The sequence below is a fragment of the Chiloscyllium plagiosum genome, unplaced genomic scaffold (assembly GCF_037043375.1).
Source record: "Chiloscyllium plagiosum isolate Xiang-an unplaced genomic scaffold, Cpla_swu_hap1 HiC_scaffold_23, whole genome shotgun sequence".
Classification (NCBI taxonomy): Eukaryota; Metazoa; Chordata; class Chondrichthyes; order Orectolobiformes; family Hemiscylliidae; genus Chiloscyllium; species Chiloscyllium plagiosum.
The window spans coordinates 53,656,243-53,669,556 of record NW_028270161.1 but is presented as its reverse complement, the minus strand read 5'-3'; the positions used below and the strand labels follow the sequence as shown (position 1 = coordinate 53,669,556).

Sequence of the window (13,314 nt, the reverse complement as noted above, 5' to 3'; positions counted from 1 at the left end):
AGTGCCAACTGGTGAGTTGGAAATAGGATGTTATTTATGATTTTGAACTGCACAAACTAGAATCTCTAAACTAATGATCAAAACTATAGCAGGACACAGTAAAATTCCTCCAATAAAGCCATGAGGGAAGGATTGTAACACAATACAAATTATCCCCCAGTTACTGACAGCTATGATCCAGGTATGATTAACAGGGGAGTCATCCAGACTTCTAATTTTGGTGAGATTACTCTATGTGCAGAATTACAATTACTTAGAGACCTCCCACTGACTAACCAGGCCATACCCTCTATCTGTCTCCACCTATCCCCACCTCACCACTCTGCCACTCCAACCCCCTTTATCTGCAGCTGCCCCCAAACCCACCCCCAGTCCTGAAGGGTTACACCCGAAACATCGATTTCTCCACCTCCCCGATGCTGCCTGGCTTGCTGTGTCCTTCCAGCCTCCTGCTGGTCTACCTTGGATTATAATTATTAGCTCATTGAAGAAAAACGTGTTGTCACCTGAAGGAAACAGCCCGACTGTGAAAGATCTTCTTGCAGCTGACTCGATTGGCTGTCTGCGATCCAACGAAAAGCCCAAGGGCCCATCGTGTCATTGTCCCCACGTTCACTGAAAGCCTTAAATTTGTTGGCCTGTACACGAAACATCACAACGCAAACAAACTTGCTACTGCTTTGATGAAGCAACATGGGTATGTATTTAAGCTTGCCTACTGACAGAAACCAGGACCAGTGGGCAGCTCAGGAACTTAAACTCATTTAACTACATCCTGGTCTCTTCCTGCAGCATATTGACCTCTCCTCCTTTTCTCAGCTTTATCCTCAACTTCCAATCACCAAAAAACAAGTGAACTATTAATTCCTCATAAATTGCTCATCCATGGATGGCGACCTGAAGAAGTCAACTTCTCCACCTCCTGATGCTGCCTGACTTGCTGTGTTATAGGTTGGATCTCAAGGATGAGACAGAATATAGGAAAGAGAGAGTGTTCAGCAGCATGGTGTAAAGACAACAGTCTCTCCATCAATATCAGCAAACGAAGGAGCTGGTCATTGACTTCAGGAACCGGAGTCGACAGCACACCTCTGTCTGCATCAATGGTGCTGAGGTAGAGATGCTGAAGCAGTGTATCAAGTTCCTAGGGGTGATGTTCACCACAAATTGTCTTGGTTCACTCATGTCAACATGAAGTACAACAATGTCTCTATTTCCTCAGGAGGCCAAGGAAATTCATGTCCACAAGGACTCTCACCAACTTTTATAGATGCATTTTGGTAAACATCTTTACTGGATGCACCTCTGTGTGGTATGGTAACAGCTCTTTCTACGAAGCTAAAGACAGTCATGAATACAGCCCAATGCATCAGACAAACCAGCCTTCCATGCACTGACTCCATCTATACTTTCTGCTGCCTCAGGAAAGCAACCAACATAATCAAAGGTCCCTATTCTCTCTTGCATCAGGCTGAGGGTATAAGAGTTGAAAACACAGATTCAAGTTCAGTTTCTTCCCCGTTGTTATCAGACTTCTCTCAAAATGTTAATTCTGGTCTCTCTCTCCACACCTTCTCTGGGTTGTAACAGTGTAGTATGCACTCTGTATGGTACGATCGGCCTGTATAGCACGCTTTTCATTGTATCTTGGAACATGTGGCAACAATAAGTCAAATCAATAGAACAATGAAAGAATGATGTTGGTTTGCACTTGTGGTGTGTTTATTTACGTATTGCACTTTTGAGCAATGTTTTAAGAAACACTGTAACAATCCATTAATGTTTTTCTACATTTTCTTATATATGCATTTTAATTAATTTAACACCATACATCAGCTCAAGTCTTGAAACATGAATCCCTCTCCAAAGTCATTATTTCTTTTTTGCAGTGAATTATGGATGCTAAGCTTCAAGAGTTGGGAGAGATGAAAAGAAAATCAACTGTTTCCAAACTTGGTGTTAACAGGATCCTAAGAATAAACTGGGTGGATAAACAAACACACATTTTGATAAAACATTTGTGTTTGCAGCAAGCAAAGTACTGTTTGCACCCAACCAGTACCCAACACAAAATGCAATTCTGCAACTGCACAACATTTGTTGGATAATCCAGAATGTGCAAAGAATTCCACTGCCAACAAATTTAAGATTATCAATCATGCTCACACTTGCATGCACTGGAAGCTCCATGTATTAATAAAAGTGAGATAGAAAGAGGATATACATGTAGTGCACCTGTTCCAATTTAACAAAATAGCTGACAGTCATTTGGTATTTTGTTTCTCAACAATGTCTTACCAGTCACAGTCAGCCTGCCTGGTTGAAAATTTAAACAAAGTTTGGCTGTTAGCTATCAATTAGCATTTACGCATACATATGCTACATTAATGCCCCAACCAATTAAGATTTGGAGATGCCAGTATTGGACTGGGGTGTATCACTGTATTCTAACAGATGAAATTTAACCCGAGAATGCAACTTTTTTAAAAAGGTTTTGTGATTTACCTGTGAAAGAAGTGAAGCTATCACGGTATTCTAACAGATGAAAGGCTTAACAGACAATCAATTTTTCAATGTATAATTTCAGTTACATCACACTGTAAATTTTTGCTATAAATTCTGTGTGTTAGGATTGAGCCCGCCACTATCACCTGATGATGGAGCGACACTCCGAAAGCTAGTGTGCTTCCAATTAAACCTATTGGACTATAACCTGGTGCCATGTGATTTTTAACTTTGTCTACCAATTACAGTCTGCTTGCCAAGCAACTAGCTCTCTCAGGCACGTGTAAACTCTGATCTTCCCCATGAATTGGCATTCTTGCAAAAGGTCCTGATGATTGCAAGATAAAAATGTTCGACAAAAGTGGACTCTGTTCAGCAGCACTTGAAATTAATGAATTAGTTGTGAATGAGGTTTTGGAATATTGTCTGCCATTCTAATCTCCTTCCTATCAGAAGGAAGTTGTAAAACTTGAAAGGGTTCAGAAATGATTTACAAGGATGTTGCCAGTGTTGGAGGACTTGAACCATAACGTGAGGCTGAATAGACAAGGGCTGTTTTCCCTGGAGCATCGGAGGCTGAGGGGTGACCTTATAGAGGGTTATAAAATCATGAGGGGCATGAATAGGATAAATAGACAAAGGTCTTTTCCCTGGGGAGTCTAGCACAAGAGGGTACAGGTTTAGGGTGAAAGGGGAATAATTTAAATAATACCTAACGGGCAACATTTTCACACACAAGGTGCTGTGCACATGGAATGAGCTGCCAGAGGAAGTGATAGAGACTGGTACAATTACAACATTTAACAGGCATCTAGATGGGTATATGAATGGGAAGGGTTTAAGGGATATGGGCCAAGTGCTGGCAAACAGCACTAGATTAGGTTAGGATTTCTAGTCAGCACAGACGAGTTGGACCAAAGGGTCTGTTGCCGTGCTGTACATCTCTATGAGTCTGGGTTGGGAGTGGGAAAGGGCAGCAATGGAACTCTTTAATAACATCAAATGATGGCTAATGGAGTTCTTCAGACAAGTTATTCACGCAGAAGCCGTGTAGTCTACCTTTCACCAAAGGGGTAACTGAAGAGGAGCAAGAGACCAACAACAAAAGAAGCAACTAGATAACAGTAAAGACTGGCTGAACCAGAATTCCAGTGACCAGGTTATGATCAGAAAATCTAAAAGACCGTGGCCACTTATGCTACTTGGCCCAACACTCAAATGATGAATGCCATACTTCCATTGGCTTAAACAGGAGATAAAATACATTCATTCCCACGAAACAAAATGCAGAGAAACCTGACTTTTAGATTGGGAAAATTTAAATATCATTATTTTGTAGTGTTTCTTTTAGGGCGACTTATTGTCAAGTTTTTCCAAGAGCAGCAGCACATGTTCAACAAATTCTTCCCATGATTTCATTGCACCATTCTGTGTACAGATGTAATTCGCCACTTCGAGGACAGGAGGAGCTGCATCCCGAGGGGCACCTCGAACTTCAGCTCTCTTCAGACACTCAAGGTCATACTCAGTGTTGCCTATTTTTTGTTGAGAGGAAAGAAATGTTGCTGGTTTTGACTTAACATCAATTCTGAACATTAAAACTTTTCAATCCTTAAACATAGTCTATATTCATTATGCATTTTACCTTACAAATTAGCTAAGATGCAGAAACTGTAAAAGGCAGGCTTTAAATGAAATCAGATTTAAATTTGAATAACAATCAATAAAACTAATAGTTTGTGCTTCCCAAGGTGATTAAAACAGCTAATTACACTTCAATCAGGTTTGCTGCATGTAAGAAAAGTCTTTGGGAGGAAGTCTACCTTAATCCTACACTTTTATTGTATCGCCTGTGTAAGGGAGATTCCATGCTCTCTTCAGTTAAGATGGACAGAAAATCATCAGAGTACTTTACAGCAACGTGATTCCCTTCTGTTAATTTTCAGTCCTGTATCACATGCAAAATTTGTATGTGTCTCCTCTGGCCTGGTCCTCCCTGTCACTGCTAGCTCCTAGAGCTTCATAGAACATCCAAGATCTCAATAATTCTCCAATTTAGACCAATTGCATGTCACTGATTTTCTTCATGCCATCTTTGGCTGCACTGCCTTCAGCTGCAAGCTCTGAACTCCGCTCCCACCCCCACAAGACCCGTCCCAAAGCACGCTCCCTTATTCCCAGCCTTTGCAATCATCCCCTCTCTCTCAATATCTCATTATGTAGCTTGGTGTGAACTTGCAATTCATTAACCTCTTTCAGGTGGTTTACAAAGTTAAAAACTGTAAATGCTTGTGTGGTGGTTTAATTACGTTAATTAATTTAGAGATTTCCTGCTGGAGTACTTATTCACGGCGAATAACGTTTCCATATTTTCTGTGCCCAAACAGTAGACTGTCGAGTTTCAGAACAGTAATGCTAACACTTTGGGATACGTTACTTCAGCTACAAACTTCAACAGTTGATGCAGGGCTATTTCTTTATGTGGGAGGTATTATACCTGGTTCCTCTCCAGTCACCATGAAAGCGCATCAGAAAAAAAATTTGTGGTTTACATACACAAACACATACACATACAATGTATAGCAAAGAGAGGACAATCACAGCTGTTCTATGTATACTCCACACAAGACTTCTTTCGTTCCTCTTCATCAAACTGAATTTTTGTAACAGAATGATTTTATAACTTTTTACTGCTCATAAAGATCTTAAGATAAACTTAATTCCTCACCAATAAGGGCATCATCAACAGCACAAAAATTTGAGCAATAAAACAATCATTGATAAAATGCAATAATGTTTCGGGTTATTGATTTGCCATAAGAATACAGATATTTTAGGCCTGTTACTTCCTTTAAAATCAAAGTGAAAGCTTAACAAGTTGCCTTTCTGACAGAGTTTGGAGATTATAGCTGTAATAAGGCCAATAAATGGCTGAAACCATGGGTCCAAACTTCTTTCAGTATTGCAATATTTCAATGTTGCTGTCTCAACATTGTGGGTCTCATTTGGCAGGATTGTACGTCGGGCAACACTGCACCAAACCTACAGCTCTAACATCTTTCTCAATACTCCGATTATTCAAGGAACCTCCTGCAAGTAGACATGTCACGTGTTCATTTCTTAAATGAAAGAAACCCGAGGGCTTGTGGAGGTCATCTGCGAGGAGGGAAAGGTCTATGAAGCAGGTGGAGTTTCAGTTCTGTTGGGGTTCCTGCCACATTCCGATGTGAACTCGAAACTGTGTTTGGGCTGGGCGGGGGGGGGGGGGGGGGGGGTGCAGCACATGGGGCAACTCAAAAGAATTTAATTTAATCCTTTCAAATGTTGATAAATCTTCAATAAAGCAGCCTGTAGAAGCACCAGGATTTCAAGAAGGCATTTAATGATACCACATCAAAGAAAGTAAAAGCTTGTGGTGTAGGGGGCAACATATTAGCATGAATAGAAGATTAGCTAGCCAGCAGCAGAAAACAGAGTGTGCATAAATGGGTCTTTTTCAGTTTGACAGGATGTGATGAGTGGAGTCCCACTGGGGTCTGTGCTGGGATCTCAACTTCAGATTTGATAACAATGACTTAGATGAGGAGAACAAAGGCATGGTAGCTAAAATTTGCAGATGACACAAAGATAGCAAGTTAAATTGTGAAGGTGATACAAGGATGACATGGACAGATTGAATCAGCTGACTGAAATCTGACAAGAGTACAGTGTGAGAAGACATGAATTGACCATTTTAGCAAGAAGAATAAGAAGTGTTATTTGACTGGAGAATAAATGCAGAATGTCACAGTGCAGAGGGATTGAGGTGTTCGAGTACATAAACTGTTATAATGCAGATGCAGCAAGTGATTAAGGCAGCGAATTGAAAGCTTTTATTATGGGGCGTGGGGATTATGATCAAAGGGTAGATATAGCATGTATTTCTATGGAATAAACTCACTGGAAACAATGCTGGCACACTGATAAAAGCAGGTTTAAAAAAAGACAAAAGTAACCCAACGACCTTAACACACCAGCCATTTTGTATCCCTTATAGAATTCCTATAACACAAACACTCACCAAAGCAAGCCACATTTTTCCAAGTGATGTCCAACTTATTCACTAAACTTTCCACAGTACTTAATTTGCTCTGTGCAATTTCCATCAATTCTCCTTTTGAAGGTTGCTTCTTGCTGCCATCTTTTGATGTATTGGTGTTTGGAAGGAATTCCACCTAGAGAAAACACAGGCAACAATTACCCCAAATGTTCCTTTATTCCACTAGTACATGTAAAGAGTTGAACAGTGACTCGCTAGTGGACCATTCACCATGATCTACCAATGGATGCTTCACAGGGAGTTCATTTGGTTATTTATGCACTTTTCGGCTGAAAAAAAAATCAAACTGCCTTTTATCCATTTTCCCCATCAGTGTAACTTTAAATGCCAAAGCGGTTGGAGGCCTTTTCACAAGTTTCACGACTTTGGAGAGTGCAGCTTTACTGAAGCAAGTGGGTCAGCCACCAAATATCTGATCTACCTGATTAGAAATATTTAAAGTGGAGAAATGGTATTTTGTGTCGCCAAGGCATCTAGTATTTGAAGATTACTGAATAAATGTTAAAGCAATAATTCTACAATAACTAGATGAAAAATGTTCCTACATCTTTCCTATTTGCATTGTTTATAGGAACCTGTCATTCAATAACCCTTTGGAAGCTTTCCAAATTCTCCATGATTTGATCAACGAGAGTAAACTTAGGCGGACGTATCAATATTTTACATTTAATCATTAACAACTCAAATAAATCAGTATCAATGTGGTATAGATAAGTATTGGTCAGTTTCTGATTAAGTGTTGATGCTACTGCTGTGCTGTAGCTGACAATGTCTCCAAATCAGAAGATTACAGGCTCAAATTCTACTACAGAGACTGTAGTGTACAAACCAGCAAATAATCCAGTGCAATAGTGAAGGATTGCTGCATGGTCACACATACTGCTTTTTGAGTGAGACGTCAAACTATTGATGGGGGGTGGGGGGAGGCGGGAGTATGTGTGCAGAGTGATGCAAGAGCAGAGGCACTCAGGGATGCATCTTCATAAATCTTAGGGCAGGGCAGGTTAACAAGGCAGTGAAGAAATTTGTTTGGCACGACTGGGTGTATAAAAGGGAATATTGGAAACAAAAGTAGACAATGGCTCAGGCTTGACAGGTCAAGTGACACCCTTCCCGCTGACAAGTTTCATGATCTCATGAGATGTGTGGCCAGTAACTTGGCATCCAAGTGAATATAGACGTTCCTAAGGCACAATTCCAAGACCATGGGAGCTCTCCCTGGAGTCCCAGTCAATAACTATCATCAGCCAAGTCTGAACACCTGAAGCAGATTACCTGATCGGTGTCGCAATGTGGTCTGTGTGAACTTGCTGTGCATGCGTTGGTTAATAATTTTCTAAATTGCAATTACCACAATGCAAAATGGGCTATAAAATTCTCTGGGATACCTGATTGTTGTGTCAAGGTGCTATAGCAATGCAATCACTTCCATCCTCCACACATGAAGGAATACCTCCGCTTACAAAAGAAGGAATGGGAATCCTTGAACCTCTCTTCTGCTCAATGTGACGTATGGATTCCCAAAGGTAGGAATCCTAAATCAATAAAACCCCAATGTTGAGCAACAAAGTCTCCAATGGTCTGAAGAAATCTACCATGCCATACGTTAAAAATAGAAAGATTAAATAAGAGATCTCTTAGACAACACCATTTATAATACAGACAGTTATTTTTCCAGTCACATGCCAACTCATAAATTAAATCAATCTGATTGGCAAACCTACCTCAGACTGTCTGAATAAGTGCCGGGCAGACACAGCAGATATAAGCATATAGGTATAGGTTAGTCATTTGTCCAACATGGTTATATTCACATTAAACCAAAACTAAATACCTATTACTAGTCCAAAAGTGACACAGATCAACTGAGTGATACACCTTAGGTTTCTGCTCCCCTGAAATATTTTCTGCAGCGTTCTCATGTACGCTAGTGGTTCCTTTAGCAGTCCTAGTCACAAAAAGCAAAGCCTGCAACAGTATTAGATTAGATTAGATTAGATTACAGTGTGGAAACAGGCCCTTCGGCCCAACAAGTCCACACCGACCCGCCGAAGCGAAACCCACCCATACCCCGACATTTACCCCTTACCTAACACTATGGGCAATTTAGTACGGCCAATTCACCTGACCCTGCACATCTTTGTGACTGTGGGAGGAAACCGGAGCACCCGGAGGAAACCCACGCAGACACGGGGAGAACGTGCAAACTCCACACAGTCAGTCGCCTGAGGCGGGAATTGAACCCGGGTCTCTGGCGCTGTGAGGCAGCAGTGCTAACCACTGTGCCACCGTGCTCACTGCTCCCTGCCAGCTACATCTGTGGTGAACTCCATAACTAGATAAATGAGATTTAAGATGATCGGTAAAAGAATCTCATTATGCAACAAGTGCCTGGGATAATGATAAGAGGCGGTGATGACAGCCTTCAGCCCATTTTACCAGTTAATCAGATTATGCTAATACATTCCAGTGCTCCAATTAACTTACTTGGATCCATATTCCCTGGATTCTTATCGAGCAACGATTGATCAGTCTTAGTCGTTAATTTCAGTTCATTGGCATTCACAACACCCTTGTTCTGCAGTATTTTTTTTTTAAATGGTAATGATTCTGGAGTTTTCTGATATCTCCAGAACTGGTTGTCTTGCTCCACTGTATAGCCATTTTACCATTCCCCTATTATCCGTTGTATAGCCATTTTACTATTTCCCTATTATCCATTCCTTCCCCAACTGCATCCATCTTCTGTGGACCCCACGTTCTCTTTACCACTTGTTTTTGCCAAAGAGATAAATTAAAAAGAACCGTCACACTCTTCCTTTGGAGTTGAGACTTTCTAGAAGTGGAATTAACTTTTGACTTAGAAAGGGCTTTGGAAGAAATGGGCAAGTGGGTGGCTCTTTTAAAGGCACAATTTTATAATCATCACTCTCTTAAAGTGGAATTAGAAATGATTTTTCATCACAGGATTACAGAAGAAAAGGCTTTCTTTCTTCCCTCCTTGAAGAGCTATTGGTCAGCTCCCCTTGTACTTCATGAGGCTCAATGCCACATGGGTGGCATGGTGGCTCAGTGGTTAGAACTGCTGCCTCACAGCACCAGGGACCTGGATTTGATTCCGGCCTTGTGCAACTATCTGTATTGAGTTTGCACATTCTCCCTGTGTTTGCGTGGGTTTCCTTCCACAGTCTAAATATGGGCAGGTTAGATGCATTGGTCATGGGAAATGTAGAGTGGTAGGAGAATGGATCTGGATGGGATACGCTTCAGAGGGTCAGTGTGGACCTGTTGGGCTGAATGACCCGTTTCTACACTGTAGGCATTCTATGATTTTGTTTGATGCCACTCTGTGAAGCACCATTGGCTATTTTAAAATGATTCTAAAGGATCCTTCATTTAGGCAATTATTTTTGGCTGCCAGCAATCAAAGCTCTTTTTGTATCTCAACAATGATTCTGGTTAGAACACACTCCAGTAACCACAAAATATTTTCAATGTTGGGCCTGTTATTAGTATAGGAAAATGCAAGTTACAAAACAAAAAACAGTATTCGCACCGAAACACTTCTGTTCTTCAGCAATTGAAGGGTTGAAAAACCAAGCACATCAGCATTCAGTTTGTTTGAGCTTAGGACTTCCACAAGCTGCTCATCCAGGTTACAAACTAGGAGCTTTATTTCTGCGATCATGCCATAGTAACCATATCTATAAGAGAAAGAGAAAAGAGACAACCAATTGGGTCCAAACGGAAATTGGATGTGCACTTGAAGGAAATGAAACTGCGAGGTCAAAAAGGTGAGTGGATTGCAATGCAGACAGCCCGCAAGGACTCAAGGGCTGAATGACTTCCTTCTGTGCCACAAGTAACTCAATGATTGTAATAGTGAGCAGTGTAGACAGTCATGTGAAACAATAAAACCTTGATCAGTCAGAGAATCTGTTAGTTGGGATTCATCATTAATTTTTACCTAAGAATAAACATTTGCTGCATGGTACTAAACCAAGCCGATCACACCGCAACCTTACACAAGGAGTGATATCCTGTTCTTTGTGTAGAATGTCAACAACAATGTGCTTGGGTATACTCACACAGACTATGCAGAATGTCACCATGCAGGTACAGCATTAGGAAGGCAAGTAATATGCTGTTCTTTATTGTCAAGGACTAGGAGTATAAGAGTTTTTGTCATAATTACGCAGGGTTTTAATGGAACTACATCTGCAGCATCAGCGACAATACAGTGAAGGTTCACTAAAATAGCCCCGGGATGGAAGGGTTGTAATATGATGAGGGGTTGAACTAAAAGGCTCTATGTTCTCTGGAGTTTAGGAGAATGAGAGGCAATTTGATGAAACTATGCAATACCACTAGGCCATCATCTTCCCTTATCCTAGTCTCTCCTACAAGTGGAAACATTTTCTCCATAATCACTCTATCCCGGCCTCAGTATTCTGAAAGTTTCAATGAGATCCCTCCTTATCCTTCCAAATTTCACAGACCCAGAGTGCTCAACCACACCGAAGACTGTTATGTATAAATTGCAGAGCCCCCCTGCAGAAATATTTGTATCATCTATAAATACAGGTGAGGTACCAAAAGACTGGTGAGGGGCTAATGCTGTGCCTTTGTTTAAGAAGGGTTGCAAGGATAAATCTGGGAACTATAGACCTGTGAGTCTTGACATTGATGTAAGCTGTTGGAGGAGATTCTGAAAGATAAGATTTATATGTATTTGGAGAGGCAAGGAATAATTAGGGATACTCAGCGTGGTTTTGCAAGAGGGAAATCATGATCCCTCCATACCAGACAACCTCCTCTGCACCCTCTCCTAAGCATCCACATACTTTTGTAATGTGGCGACCAGAACTGTACGCAGTTTTTCAAATGTGGTCAAACCAAAGTCTTACACTACTGTGACATGACCTGCCAACACGTGCACTTAACACTCCACCTGATGAAGGAAAGCATGCTATATGCCTTCTTGACCACTCTGTTGACCTGCGTTGCCACCTTCAGGGAATAATGAACCTGAACACCCAGATCTCTCTGTACATCAATTTTCCCCAGGACTTTTCCCATTTACTATATAGTTCGCTCTTGAATTGCATCTGCCACAAAAAATTGCATCTACTGTACAGTTTGCTCACGTATAGAAGACTGTGGAGTCTTCATTTTGAGTGCATTTAAGACCGGGGTAGACAGACTCTTGATCTCTCAGAATCAAGGGAAATGGGGGTGAGGCAGGAGTTGTGGCCCTAGAGCACCAAGACTGCACTGATTGATTCTACTGTTACGACATTGCGATGAACCCTTCTGTTAATTAAACCAAACACTCAGGAACGCTCACCGACCACATAATCTGTTAAAATACAAGTGACAGAACTTCCAAATTCCACCATTCAAAGAAAATGATATCAATTTATTCCTTAACTCAAAGTGAATATTAAAACATAACTTTTCACAACTCTAAGTTTAAAAAAACGGAAGCAACCTCATTGAGACAAAAACTTCATTCGGGGCTTGACAAGGTATATATTCAGATCATCTCCCCTTACTGTGGAGTTGTGAATGCAGTTCATGGACACAAGAATTTGGCTATTCAGAATGAAGGTGAGAAGGAATTCCTTCACACAGGAGATGGCGAATCTTCTACTGTACATTCAAGACGTAAATCAAACACTCGGAGTCACAGGGTGTGAGAACAGGGCAGGAGACTGCAGTTGAGATAGATCAGCTGCCATCTGACTGAAAGAGCTCGAGGGCTTACTCCTGTTCCTATTTTATATTACAGTAGGAGGACGTATGGCCCAACAAGGAAAATGCTGCGAAACTGAAAACTAAGTCAGAAAAGGTATTTTTTAAAAATAAAAGTCAGTTCTGCAAGAAACAGCTGATAATCTACAAAAACAAATACTTCCTCTTCAGTCATCACAATGAATGGAGAACGAAGTTCTGTTGGTGCAGTGACTTTGAACCCTGTCTAGGGAACAAACTGGGTCCTTTTCCAGTGTTTTTCCGTCAACAGATTCCAAGAAATTTAGGATGTGTGTGTGGGGAGTCCAAATACTGGTGGAAGTTAGCAGCTATGTTTACAAAAGTGGAGCAGAACAGTGATGAGGTTCTGGCTAGTCATTCTTTCAATGCCCTATATTTCAATGTAGTGCCCAAGACTTAAATGCAATGGAAATTAAGTAACAGTCGTGCAGAAAAAACATACATCAAGTTGAAGCATAAGATTCTAAAACAAATGTAGCAAAGTGGTCAAATATTTCTCTGCGAAAACAACAACAAAAGAGAGAGATCACAAGAGAACGAAAGACCGCTTAAAAGAGCAACAGCATGAGAGAGATAAAGCGCTAACGAGAGAGTGTGCATACAAGAGACAGACTGTGCGCGAGAGAGTGCATGATTGACAGCAAGAAGGCAAGCAACAGCGAGAGACTGTGAGCAGTAAGAGCATAAGCAAACAAGCAACAGCAAGAACGTGAAATAAAGAATATGAACAAAGTCGATGCGTATGAATAGTGGAAAAGGAAATCAAAGATGAACTCGCATTACATACATTTTCAACAACATTAAAACAGGCCAATTACAGCCAGAGTACTTTAAAAACTGTAATTATTGTTTTAGAAGGAAATACTGTAACTGATCCACATACCCACAGAAATTAACTACCTGTTTTAGTAACCTTAAGTGCAGGGGATATATCC

General features: G+C 40.9%; 1 protein-coding gene across 1 annotated transcript in view; it reads right to left on the bottom strand.

Annotated features, from left to right (window-relative positions):
* Positions 1 to 2,060: 2,060 nt before the first annotated feature.
* cmasa (cytidine monophosphate N-acetylneuraminic acid synthetase a) overlaps positions 2,061 to 13,314 on the bottom strand; it is a 40,683-nt gene continuing 29,429 nt past the window's right edge. The window contains exons 6-8 of the mRNA XM_043713426.2: positions 10,161 to 10,308; positions 6,566 to 6,719; positions 2,061 to 4,040 (exon numbers count right to left, since the gene is read on the bottom strand). Of these exons, the coding sequence (XP_043569361.2) occupies positions 3,853 to 4,040; positions 6,566 to 6,719; positions 10,161 to 10,308 (490 nt within the window). The 3' untranslated portion in view covers positions 2,061 to 3,852. The remainder of the gene's footprint in view (positions 4,041 to 6,565; positions 6,720 to 10,160; positions 10,309 to 13,314) is intronic.